This window comes from Lissotriton helveticus, chromosome 11 (genome assembly GCF_964261635.1).
Source record: "Lissotriton helveticus chromosome 11, aLisHel1.1, whole genome shotgun sequence".
Classification (NCBI taxonomy): domain Eukaryota; kingdom Metazoa; phylum Chordata; class Amphibia; order Caudata; family Salamandridae; genus Lissotriton; species Lissotriton helveticus.
Window position 1 is genome coordinate 1059769748 of NC_136072.1, and position 14355 is coordinate 1059784102.

Sequence of the window (14355 nt, forward strand, 5' to 3'; positions counted from 1 at the left end):
CCAGGGATTGCTTGCACACAGATCTCTTATGTTACCAATAATCGAGTCACTCAATATATGTGGGACGACGATATTATTTTCACTTTTTCAAGATGGCGCTCAAGCGCTTTGTATTTCTTCGGCATTCATAGAGTCCGTTATTCCCACAGTCCGTTTTTTATGTTTATGGCCACACCGCCATGTGCACCACGCTACTTCTTAATGGAGTTTGCGAGTAGACCGGTGAACGAGATTCGGTAGATTAGCAGCGAGTTTGCGTGACAGGCGTCCCGTATTTTGGAGTCAGGTAAATGACCACCATTTATTATCATCTCGCACAACACCGTTATCGTGTTTACTGTATATTTGGCAACTACACAGTGCCTCATTATTATTATTATTTATTTCCGGGTAGAATCAACATCATCACGAAGATAAGGTAGGGCCATCATTATTATCCCACAGTACATGATATTATCATGTCTGGTTATATTCATTGAATAACACTGAGTCATATTCAATATTTATTGTTGCAGCTACCGGCAACCAGATCACCAGGTATGACGTTTATAAATCACTGTTCGTTATTTATTTATTTAATGAGTATATTACAGCGTCATCAACCATATATAATTTCTTGGTTGTAGAACCGGCATTCAACAACATTAGACCTCCAGCAGTCGAACATTAAGGTATGACCACATCGATAACATTCACACACCCCCATGTCCCCCATTACATGTAGATACTGACATACATTCCTTTCTCTTTCCTTTAGAATTGCCCCTGATGAAGGCACCGTTTGCGTGCCGAAATGCATTGGGCTCCACGTCAATTATTTGAAAAGTAGAATGCTGTGAATATGATGTATAATTGTTATGCTTTTACAATTGATTTGCATATACATTTGTGAATTGTTATGATGATACAATAACACACAATTGCATTATTAAGGATTTATCTTGAAAAACTGTTTAATAAATGTGATAATCACTATCATATACAAATTTAATTGTGGTAAAACATTTTGACATTGATTTAAGGTGCATAGCACCAAGTGAACAGTGCATGATTAGGTGGGCCACCACTCACCATAATTTATTTATTCAGCACCCAGGATTGACTCCCCTGAGTAATCATAGCACCAGTAGAAGAACCTATATAATTGGTGATTATTATTTTGCTTAAATTGGAGTGCTCCCCACAACCCCCATTACTATTCCCCAGGGGTCCGGCGCGGTGCCGGTTCCGCACAGGCCCGGGGATACTGTCCGTCCCGGCCGCGGAAACAAGATGGCGCCGGCCAAAGTATTCTTCAGGACCGCAGTACCTGAGGAGGCCTAGAGGGGCCGGGTCCACAGCTCCGAATCCAGGCGACCGGTGTCGGTCACCCCGCAGTCTCAGCAAGCACCGCAGGGAACAGGCGCATCGATGATCCCGCAGGCGGGCAGCAATCCGGCAATCCGGGTAGGTGGATCTCTTACTTGGTCCGCCGTCCCCACAGAAGGGAGGCCGGACAGCGCTCAGCAGTAGATGGGGAGGTAGCAGGGTCTTCTTTGGGACAGGGCGCCTTGTCGTGTCCCGTGACCTCGGCTGGTGTCCGTCACCGGACTCGGCTCCGGGTCCCGATCGGACCGCGCCAACCTCTATGGGCAGGCCGGGCAAGCCCACCACTCGAGCCCGGGGCTTCCCTGTGTCCAATAGGCCTCATCCAAGGCCGATGTCGTAGCAAGTTCGTGAGGCGGGCAGAGCGGGCAAACACCGCTCCGCTGCAAGCAGAACCCCCCCAGGTACCTCCGTCACAAAAATCAGGTGGGCTGCAGATGGGGGTTTCAGGATATCCAGCAAGTATCGTGGGCTACGGACGGAGCTCAAGAACTATCCGTCCACCATCTTAGGCTCCAGGCCACGCCCCCTGCTCTGGGCACAGTTAAGGATTATCTCGGATGTCTCCGCCTGTTTACGTTTTCTGAACCAAAGTCTTTATTCTAATCACTGGTTGTGATATGTTTCCTAAAAGGTTTACAACATTTATTTCCACTTGAGTCCTTTGTGATGCCATAGTGCGCCGTATATCTTGTTTTCACTTTTCTAATGTCTACCCCTTTTGACCAGTGGACAGTTTCTCATTGTGCCTGCTCACCTTAAAAACGGTCTGCAATAACATCAGCATGCTGAGGGAGTGAATTTAAGGCCCTTTCAGTCCATCTAACCTTCACCACCTTTTTTCCAGACAAATTGGTGTTAAGAACTGAGGCTGCCTTCCTACTGAAGGTTGTGACCGCTTTTCATCACCCTTGTGACTTTCCTTGCTCCGGCCCCATCCCTCGAAAGATGACTAGAGGCTCTATCAACTGAACCCCAAGAGAGAGATGCGCTTTTACATCGATTGATCTAAGGAACTATCGGTGGGTGATCAGCTCATTTGGGGGGTTGTCTGTGGTGAAGAAGGGCAAGACGGTGCAGAAAAGAACCATCTCACAATGAATTGTCCTCTGTATTAATATTTGCTTTCTACACATTGGCTAAGAAGCAGCCGTTAGAAGACCTAAGGGCTTGTTCAGTGAGGCCACGTCTGCTACCAGCGCTTTGACATGTGGAGAGCCTGGCCTCAATATCTTAGGCAGCTACTTTGGCATCACTGCACATGTTCACGAAGCACTACTGCCTTACCAATAAAGATTTGGCATTTTGCCCATTCCGGCCGGCAGGTTATTTTAGTCTGTGCCATTCCGCAAGTTCCCCACCTTGGGAGGCACTGTTTTTATAACTATACTGAAGATGCGGAATCTGCAGTTAGAAGTATCAATCAAAAGTGAAATCTACTATAAGACTCTTTATGGTGGATATCTAACCGCAGATTCCTCACCGCCCTCCACCTCCCCCTGTAGAATGACCATGCGTCCATCATCTGTCCATCTAAAAGGTCCCAGTTTAAGAATCTGCCCTGTGTTTTACAATTACAAATGGCTCCGAATCAGAGAGCGCAGACAGTCTTATGAAATTAAACTGACGTCCGCAAGCATGGGTGTGACGTGAACAGTGTTATGTAAAGAAACTGACATCGACGTGCCTAGGTGGCGGTTGTATGTGGCTCTACTCTTCACTTCTGGAGTGGAACAAAGTCAATGCGGAGTCACTCAGCGCCACCTAGGAGCACTACTTTTTGAGTTTTCCAGATCCAGTCTGGCTTGGGGGTATTCGCAAAGTGGACAATCTGCAGTTAGAGCATCCACCAAAAATGTGTTACCAAAGGTAAGTAACTTGTTGTACAGATTAAAAAACCAAGAAGCTTCTACAACAGAGCCCAGGGCATGGATAGTGGTCAGATCATCTTCATGCGAATTGCGTTCATCTTCTGCAACTTGCTAGATATGCACTAAAGCACAGCTGCTTGGGTCGAGAAGACCCTGGCCAAGTATTGTGGTAAATTTTTGTGTTCAAGATCTATTTACCCATTGGTTTTTCCAAAAAGAAGTTGGTTCGGTTAAATTTAAGAGGTCAGAAGGCAAATGATCAACTTTTCTGGGGTGGCAAAGTGTAATTGACATGATTGCAAGCACTAAGAATGAAATTCCGTGCAGAGATGGAAACTTGTATACTGTGTGAAAAATGTTAGAGGGTGACGAAATATAGATTTCAGGATTTGAAAACCTCTGAGGTCGCTTTACATGAAGCCATTTTTGGAATTATGTCAAAACATGGATCTCTCTATCTTTAGGCAAAGATAATTTTCAAAATCCCAACAACCCTGAGAATATTGGCCATGGACGTTTTTCTTATCAGACTTGATGCGTTGCAGACATTCCTAATTTGAAGAAGTGCAATCTGACCAGTATTGATTAAGACTCAGAAGTAAGAGTAACATTCTGATAAGTTACCCTTAGTTTCATGAGCAGGAAGTGTACTCAAAGGTATCTGTACACAAAAGCATTTGTCGTTTATTGGCCATGTACCAAAATGAGGGTCAGAATGTGTTCTATGTGATCAGAGGTTGTAAAGAGAAACACTCCCTAGAGTTTGCTTAAAAATGGGTGCACAAATACTGAAATAATTTGTTAAAAACAGTTTTTGCAAATCTGGTGTCTCTGTTCTGCAGGAGTCACTTTACATGTAAGAGGCCTTATCGCTATGTGTTTAGTGATCATGGGGAGATACTGTTTAAGATTGGGGTTTGTGACATCACGTTGCTCTTGGTCTACTGAGTGAGCCGGATCTTATGTTTTGCTTTTGTTGCTCTTGTTGTTCGAATGTTTTAATTCTTTATTTTTTCACATGTTGAAGATGCTACTGGTCTGGTAGCGGCTCTTGCGCAGTTCTCCCACTTGACGGCTGACACCATCGTTAACGGCAGCGCCACGTCCCATATGGCTCCAACGGACCACGCTGACAGTAAGTCTTCAGCATGTCCCCCTTGCATGTCCTTACCCCTCTACCTTCCTTCCGTTCGTTCAACACTTGATGTCCTTGTCTTTCCATTGTGTCTCGTGCTGTGATCAAAGCAACGGTGTGAGTCCCGTGCAGCGGTCAGTGTTACTTTCGCACTCCTGGGCACAGGGACATGAACCTTCAGGTTAAAGGTGATCTATGCAGTTGAAACTGGGTCTATGCATTGAAACATAGCAGCACTTTGGAAACAGACAGGATCATTCATTCAGCCATCTTGCCACGAACCCATGTCCGTTTTAGTTGACCACTTCAACCAGAATTTTATCAAAATGCTTGCCATAAGTAAAAAAGTTTTACCAATTAGTTCATTTTGTTCAAACATAAAAATCAATTAAATCATGTATATAAAAATGAAAAATAAAGCAGAGAAGAAATAATTTCCTGATAACCAACGTCCACCGTACCAATTTTTGCAGCCCAACTTTGATTGTCAAAGTCTGCCTGAAATATTTGTCTGAAGATCCATTCAGCCAAATTAGCTTTAATCCCAATTTTAAAGGATCAGTAACCTCAACCAGACTACTTGTAGAGTTGAACAATGCCTACAGTAGCAGTCACAATCGCTACCATTGGATGTTAAACAGATGCTAGAGTTACATACCAGCATTACACTTTATATTTGGGCAATAATGGTATCCAATTTAAGATTTACCCAATTGAAAGAAATGAAGATTAATTGGTTTTATGTAGAAAATAGTCTAAAACTAATGAAGTTTTTTTTTAGAACTCCTTACTGTACTGTTTCCCATTTAGTAGAACTGCAAACAGCAGTTCAGTGGTACTCATTTTATTGACCTCTGAAAGATGAAAGGCAAGCCGGCCCGACACTTACTCAAAGCTATCATGTTCAGATTGCACACTGTAGGGAGTGATTAAGTAGCTAAGCTATCTTTCCCACTATCTGAATGTTTTCAGACGTTTGTATCTTGGGTGGCGCGAACATCTTCGTAGGTATTGCAGCAGATAATTGTATAACATATGCCCTAGCATAGTGGTTCCCAAACGTTTTAGAATCACAACCCACTTTTTAGAACAACAAACTTTCGTGACCCACCTACCTGTAATGGACATGAGTCAGAGATGTAACTAAAGCATCATGTGTAAGCAAATTTTTGTGAACATTTATCATGTGTGCATCACCAAGTGTCTTGATTTGTTTTGATTCTGTTTCCAGTCCACTTCAAAATTGCAAAAAAAAGTTTCATTTTTGCTTCCACAACTGCTAGATGCTTACAGTTGATTTACAGGTATTTACATTCTGATGCAACACCCTACACTGTCACAGAATTCTCTTTAGAAACCTCTCACTTTGCAGTCAGAGAAAGAAAAGAGAACACCAATCCCGATGTAAAAAGAATAAAGCAGCCTGATATTTGACCTCGGTCTTTGAATCACTGGCAAGTGTGAGATGTTAAACATAGAATTAACAGGCATGGTTATATATTTCTCTGAATTTCGTGACCTACAGTTTGGGAAACCCTGCCCTAGCATGTGAAAGGTGCAAGTGGAGAGAGCTCCCTCTAAGGTAGGAGATGTGTAGTGTTTTGCACTATTATTTCAGCATATAGAACCCTGGGGTCTGGGTGACCTTCTTGCATGCTGAGCTTTTTCAGTGCCAAGTGAATATTGGCGGTGTAAATAATTTCTCCACAGCTTGGTTTCTTTTACAAATGCCACCTTCATTTTCTGTGCTCAGGCAAAGGTTTGAGGTTTACAGGACATGTTCAGCACAGGCTGTTTATTTGCCATGCTTTCAGGCGTGTGACATCTGATAGTCCTGATTGCATTAAACAAAGCGCCGAGGCCTGCATGAAGCCCTGGTGTTTACACAGCATTCAGTATTGTGATTGTTAATTGGAAGAGTAGACCGGTCCACTGGGTAATTGGAAGATCTTCTGACCACATGTGATAGGCTGGGTGGATGGGCAGAGTTGGTTAGAAGCAGACCGCCAAACACTGGAGGCGCTGGTCTCTGCCAGACGATCCGAACAATCTGATTAAACTTGAATTTGGGCACAGGACGATTGCTGGATCTCCAGCTATGTTCAATATAAGCAAGGCTTCATAATGATTGTCTTTCAGTGAATTTATTCCATCATTGTTATTCACATTGATCAAAAAAGAATTCTCATATCTGATGCTTCTTTCAACACCGTGTGTATAGTTCACAAATTAATCATATCCAATGCATTTCGGTGCTTATAGCACCTTCATCAGGGCAATCTGTGAATTAATTAAACAAAAAACTTGCTTTAACCTCCATTATAGTTTGTCTGTCACAATATTCAACATTGTTTAACATTACCGCCCTCTTAACATTTAGTTGCGTTAATTTCCTTTTCAAAGCGCAAACATGGTTAACATTGCTGTCACATAAATCGTTCTGCGAGCCAAACGCTTTAAAACGCTACCGCGTGAACCATTCTACACGTTTTATCCTGCGTTCAGTGCAACATTGTAACATATCCGTTGGGCTCATGCGCGATACTGATATGCTGCTTAACTACGCGCTTTCGTCCTCTTTAGGCCGCTAGCTTGCTTGCATACATTCTTACTGATGGTCATAAGTTTATAAAACGCGCCTCCCTCTAACTCGTGCTCATACTCCCAACGCTCACCTGGTTCTTTTGGTTAGCCGCTCATGTTAGCTCCTTACTGCATTCTCTAATGGCGCCGGGCTCAACCCTGTTTGTTTTTCTACCCGTTATTCACGCATGCGCGTTACCATGTGCCGTTTTTTTTCTTTTTCACTCATCTTTATTAGCGCACACTAAACTTTTCCCTAGCTTGATGTATTGGTTACATGATGAATATGTTTCACTGCGCGCCTCTATAATATGGTGCCTGCCAAGGTTAAACGATATGTTAGAAACTACCAATTGCAACACTATCTAGTGAGTTTCTTAGCTATTCTGATCAGTAAAAAAATCACATTTGTTCACAGGTAACACAAAAATTCAGTTCGATCGTTAAGCCCATTGGGTTTAAGGCTGTTCAAATAATAAATCCAATGATTCTCTCTTTTGAGTAAGTTCTTTTTGTTGTTTGTGCCTTCTGTTTTGGGCACTATTTCCAATATGCAAGCTCGTAGTTGGCTTATGTGATGGTGTTTCTCCTTGAAATGGACTGCCACCGTTGATTTCGTGGATTCCGTTCTTATGTTACTTTTATGTTCTGTGAGGCGCGTTTTCAGTTTGCGTTCAGTGTGGCCTACATACACTGAGCCGCAGGGGCATTTCAACATGTATATGATGTTCATTGTATCGCAAGTGCCATTTACTCTTAGTGGTATTTGGAAACCTTTCATTGGATGGGATATGGTGTTCCCCTTCATGATATTATGGCAACTGCTACAATTCATGCATTGATTAGTTCCACGATAAGTGTGTTTTGGGGGCCGTTCAATTGGATGTCTCAGCATTTCCCCTAGGTTTTTTGCTCTTGTAAATGCAAACAATGGTTCTTCCGAAAAAATACCTTTGAAGTCCACTTCCAATTTTAAAATTTGCCAATGTTTACGAATGATGTTCTTGAATTGGGTACTTACATTTGAGTACTTACTCACACATGTGATTCTCTTAGTTGCCTCTTTTGTTTTGTTCACTAGTAGTTCATCTCTAGATGGTTGTTGTGCTCTAAGTAGTGCTGGTTGTATTGTTCCTTCAGGGTATCCCCTGTCTTGAAATCTTTTTGCCATTGCTGTCAATTGGTCTTGACATTGGTTAGTTTGCGAGACCACTCTTCGTACCCTGAGAAACTGTGAAAATGGCAGATGTGTCTTCAGGGGTAGGGGGTGATGGCTGTCAAATTTCAGTAAGTTGTTTCTATCAGTTGGCTTCCGGTAAAGGTTAGTATGAAACTGATTGTCACTCCTAGTGATCTCTACATCCAAAAATTGAATTTTAGTGGTATTTATTTGCCACGTGAAGCTTATTCGTTCATTCCTGCTGTTCAATCTGTCTAATTCATGATGTAATGTTACGTCATCACCTTTCCAAATTAGAAAAATGTCATCGATGAATCTTACATACATCGATAATTGGCTGGCCCATTCTTGACGTTGATGGATATGCACATTTTCAAAGTCAGTCATAAACAAATTAGCATACGCCGGTGCCGGGGTGATAAAAGATTTCAAGACAGGGGATACCCTGAAGGAACAATACAACCAGCACTACTTAGAGCACAACAACCATCTAGAGATGAACTACTAGTGAACAAAACAAAAGAGGCAACTAAGAGAATCACATGTGTGAGTAAGTACTCAAATGTAAGTACCCAATTCAAGAACATCATTCGTAAACATTGGCAAATTTTAAAATTGGAAGTGGACTTCAAAGGTATTTTTTCGGAAGAACCATTGTTTGCATTTACAAGAGCAAAAAACCTAGGGGAAATGCTGAGACATCCAATTGAACGGCCCCCAAAACACACTTATCGTGGAACTAATCAATGCATGAATTGTAGCAGTTGCCATAATATCATGAAGGGGAACACCATATCCCATCCAATGAAAGGTTTCCAAATACCACTAAGAGTAAATGGCACTTGCGATACAATGAACATCATATACATGTTGAAATGCCCCTGCGGCTCAGTGTATGTAGGCCACACTGAACGCAAACTGAAAACGCGCCTCACAGAACATAAAAGTAACATAAGAACGGAATCCACGAAATCAACGGTGGCAGTCCATTTCAAGGAGAAACACCATCACATAAGCCAACTACGAGCTTGCATATTGGAAATAGTGCCCAAAACAGAAGGCACAAACAACAAAAAGAACTTACTCAAAAGAGAGAATCATTGGATTTATTATTTGAACAGCCTTAAACCCAATGGGCTTAACGATCGAACTGAATTTTTGTGTTACCTGTGAACAAATGTGATTTTTTTACTGATCAGAATAGCTAAGAAACTCACTAGATAGTGTTGCAATTGGTAGTTTCTAACATATCGTTTAACCTTGGCAGGCACCATATTATAGAGGCGCGCAGTGAAACATATTCATCATGTAACAATACATCAAGCTAGGGAAAAGTTTAGTGTGCGCTAATAAAGATGAGTGAAAAAGAAAAAAAACGGCACATGGTAACGCGCATGCGTGAATAACGGGTAGAAAAACAAACAGGGTTGAGCCCGGCGCCATTAGAGAATGCAGTAAGGAGCTAACCTGAGCGGCTAACCAAAAGAACCAGGTGAGCGTTGGGAGTATGAGCACGAGTTAGAGGGAGGCGCGTTTTATAAACTTATGACCATCAGTAAGAATGTATGCAAGCAAGCTAGCGGCCTAAAGAGGACGAAAGCGCGTAGTTAAGCAGCATATCAGTATCGCGCATGAGCCCAACGGATATGTTACAATGTTGCACTGAACGCAGGATAAAACGTGTAGAATGGTTCACGCGGTAGCGTTTTAAAGCGTTTGGCTCGCAGAACGATTTATGTGACAGCAATGTTAACCATGTTTGCGCTTTGAAAAGGAAATTAACGCAACTAAATGTTAAGAGGGCGGTAATGTTAAACAATGTTGAATATTGTGACAGACAAACTATAATGGAGGTTAAAGCAAGTTTTTTGTTTAATTAATTCACAGATTGCCCTGATGAAGGTGCTATAAGCACCGAAATGCATTGGATATGATTAATTTGTGAACTATACACACGGTGTTGAAAGAAGCATCAGATATGAGAATTCTTTTTTGATCAATGTGAATAACAATGATGGAATAAATTCACTGAAAGACAATCATTATGAAGCCTTGCTTATATTGAACATAGCTGGAGATCCAGCAATCGTCCTGTGCCCGGGGTGAGAGGACTATGCCCTAATAGTCCTGCGACCATTGAATTATTCGAGTACACTCAGGGAGGAGAGTGATACCTATGGCGCACGGCTAATTCAGAAAAAGAATATATGGACTGTGCACATCCCATACCTTAAAGTAAACTTGAATTTGCTCAGAGAACAGTTCGCCTGGTGCCTTTAAATGAAATGCATGGTTTATTCTGGGTCTAAATAAAACCTTGCGCGAGTATGGGGGCGATTTCCTGCATTCTCTGTTTTCTTAACCCCTTCCATGCTGATAACGGCCGGGAGCCGTCATGGCACAGTGCTCGTGTGCTGATGACGGCTCCCGGCCGTCATGACCGCACCCGCGATCGGAATGTGCCCCACAGGCGCAGAATCACGGCCGCACCCAAGGGGTTAACACTTATCCCACCACGCACCCCTGGGATGAAGGCGGGTGTGTGTTATAAAAACAGTAAGGTAGCGGGGGGCAGTCAGCCCCATTCGGCACGAGTTCTGTGGGCGGCACCCCCTGCTCTTAGCCGTGGCAGCAATCGCAGAGATCGGCAGCACCCCCCCCCCCCCACTCACTCCCGCTGTCCCCAGCTCCTACCGGCAGCCATCTCGAGGGATCGCCAGCACCCCCCCTCTTACCTGCATCTGTCGCAGGGCGGTAAACGCAGGGACCACCACGGGCGGCCAGAGGTCTAGCTACACCACTGTATGAAAATTCAATTAATGCTAAAAGAAATTAATGACCGGTTTTGGATCTGCCTGCACTTTCCTCACGTGCATTGACATCACTGCACTGAAATGCCACAAGTAGCGGAAGTGCATCATGAGCTATTTGATCCACAGTAACACTTCCTCCTGTTGGCTGTCGGGAGGCTTTGAACTGTCCCTTAGGTCAGTAGTGGGTGTGGTGGACACTGGGAGGTCAAAATTACTATTCTAACTCCAGTCGTAAAGTATTTGGGGAAAGAGACGCCTTACCTCAAATATTCCAGGAGGCTTATTCAGTATTCCAACTCCAGTCCTGAAATATTTTGGGGAAAGTTATAAATTCCCCAAGTAATTTTAGAAGTGCTTGAAAAGTGGTAATTTCGAATGGCAGAAAGTGCTGCCTGAGGGCGCAGCTCAGGGCAAAAAAACAGGAATACCGGCTAAGGTATGGGTAAGGAGTGAAAACTAGAGTGACTCAAGAAGGCTCTGGAGTCCAGTTTGCTTTTTGTTCCTACCACTGACTTCATGATCTCTGAAAGGAGGAGCAGCAGTGGCAGGGCTAGGGATACCAGTGGGCAACCAGCAGCTGCTCACCCTAAGGTGTCCGATCAATTGCATATCCTGAGGTACACTCTCCTGGGTTTACATTTCACTGCCCAGTGCATTCTGGGAGCAGTAGTCCTGGTTCACTTATGTTGGACTAAATACCCACAATACAATGGTTTGTAATGAAAGACTTTACTGGAATAAGGGCCCCTGATGACGTGGACCAGCCTAATAACATTCATTATTCCTTTTCCTGTGACTTTTTTTTCCCATGCTCCTGTCTTTAAGGACTATTAGAACATTAAATGTTGGGAGCTCCATTGAAAACAATGGAGTGCTCTGGGCTCATAATGGCTGGTATAAGCACGGAGCTCCAACATTCCAATGTTTCTTGTTTACAGCTCTGGCTATGAACAAATGCTTCAGGGAGCCACAGGGGATTTCAATCCCCTCGCGCTCCCTGTACGCTTGGTTTTATTTGTTAGAACATTCTGCCCTCTAGTGGCAGAATGTTCTAATAGCCTTATAGCCCTTCGTAGCAGGGCTATACCGGCAATTAAAGTCCCGCTGCTTTCTTAAAGTCCCTCGCCTTCGGCTCGGGCCTTTAACGCTGCAGCGGGCCTTTAATAGCCGGGATAGCCCGCTATAAGGCCATAGTATTTTGTGAACATTATAAGAGCACATTTAGGAAAGGGTGCTTTCTTAAAAATGCTGCATTAAAACACTTAACTTGGCAGGATGTACATAGTGTGCCATATTTGCTCTTTAATGTCTTCTCTTCCCTGTTCAGGACTGACGGACAGTTGCAGGGATTGTGGTAACCAGACCCTACAGTACCTGCACGACCTGAAGGATAAGCTGTCATTGAAGAACGCTGATCCTGCCAGTGTGAGGCGGACCCTGCAAAGCATCCTTCACCTGGGACAGGTAGAGTAGTGCCTTTACCCTTAGGTTTATAGTTTTTATTTTAGGTTATAGTGGGACCCTGTGCCTTCAGTACATTCTTGTCATGTAACACCTGGTACATTTGTGTTGTATGCGTGGCTGCTGCAGTGCTCCTTCTATACGTGTAAAACCCTCTAATATGCACATGAAATGAAGGAAGAACGAATGCACAAGGTTTTCAGTTGTGTGTTTTTGTGACGGTGTCACTTTGGGGTGCCGGACCAATAAAAGTAATTGTGCACCGGGCCAATAAAACACCTGATTTGCAATAACTGTAATAATACATCAGTAAGGGGGAGCTTCGCCTCTCGACAGGCATGGCCCCTCCCACCTTTCCACAGTGGTAAGAAACCACATACTGCATTTTGTGTACCTGCATAATTATTACAGGAGCAGGAGGTGACTGGCTTAGAAGAGCCGGTCACCTTTCAGCTCTGGTAGTCATTCACAATTTACAAACCGGCTTCTTTTCCCAAACTTCATTTGAAAAATACATTTAACTGGCTTTGTTGGCACAAGGAGAGCACCCAGCAGTGAGGACTTCTAGGTTTCGAAGGTGACTTTACAATTGTCTTCAACGTCTGTGGGGATATTTAGAACTTTTTTTCTCTCTATTCTGTATGGAGCATCATGTTGCTGAAAATGGAACAGCTGCTGTACCTCTCCATTAAAAGTTGATCCAGAGCCATTTCTGTTGAGCTGTACCATCTCTGTGAAGTCTGGTGAGGACATCTAGTTGCCAGGAGGAGTACTGCTTGCTTTACTCTCCATGCATTCTATCTAAGACCACATGGTCAGTGTAACTTCAGATGTTCAAATCTATAGGCAGTCTGTGATGCCATCTTGTGGTTAACAGAAGTACTACATAATTTCTAGGGCCTCTGCCCAATGAAAATGCAGCTCATGTCTGAACACATCCAGGGGCCACTGTTGTGTTGACGATGTAGAAAAGTAGATGTAGTCAGAAAAATCAGAGTAAAGGCGCACTGGGCACAGTGAATAGTCAAAGGTCATGCCCAATGACCAGTACATGCAGGGTGTTCCTGGGCACATGCTGACCAGAGGCTTTAGCTCTGGGCCTGTGCTGCCTGTGCCAGTTAGTTACCTGGGGATAAGTAAAGAAGGACAGAAACTTTCAATGATTTGGCGACAATTTTATGTATACAAAATTAAAAATCTCTCGGTTATGATTCGGGCTCCTGGCCCGGATGCATATGGGGCCAATATGGTAATTTTTGTAACATCAACTAATGCAAAGTTAGACGCAGTTAGCCTGCTGTAAAGTTACCCACCTATCAATCTACATTGGCAGTGCTTTAAATGGGCCGGTACTTTCCGGCACTGAGTACCGGCACTTTTTTCTTTTGAGAGGTAGAGTACCAGCACTTCCCCAGAAAAATGCAATACTTTTAATTGGAGAGTACCCGCACTTCTCAGAAGCAAGCAGGTACTTTGCTACAGAGTACCTGCATTTCTATTTTTCCATTTCAAGCACTGTCCATTGGTTTTGATGTAGTCTTTTCTGTTGTGTGCTGAGTATCTCTGTACATAACGTGCTTATTGTACATATGTTTCATAGAAGCCAATTACATTGGCTCCTTGTCACGTGCATCATTAATTGGCGGCGATAGAGCATATATCATATGCAAATGACATCTAGGGTCACTTTCACCTTTGCATTGTAGAAGGCTTTGAGGTCATCTGAGATCATGGGCGGTGGTGACTGAGAATGCTTCGTTAAATTGGATGGACATTGGCCAGATGAGCGGGCTGTGATGCTTTATTCATTGTTGTCTATTTAGAGTGTCTTTTCTGAATACTGTGCTGTTTAGGTCTGGCTCACACAGAAGCTGATGAATATCTGATCCTTCTAGGGTGCAATGTTGCCAAAGACGTAGACTAGCTAACGAGGTGCATTGGGATAAG

General features: G+C 43.4%; 1 protein-coding gene across 1 annotated transcript in view; it reads left to right on the top strand.

Annotated features, from left to right (window-relative positions):
• The window catches only part of HIP1R (huntingtin interacting protein 1 related), a 482407-nt gene that overhangs the window by 376973 nt on the left and 91079 nt on the right, over positions 1-14355 (top strand). Inside the window, exons 21-22 of the mRNA XM_078667577.1 lie at positions 4264-4371; positions 12275-12411. Of these exons, the coding sequence (XP_078523703.1) occupies positions 4264-4371; positions 12275-12411 (245 nt within the window). The remainder of the gene's footprint in view (positions 1-4263; positions 4372-12274; positions 12412-14355) is intronic.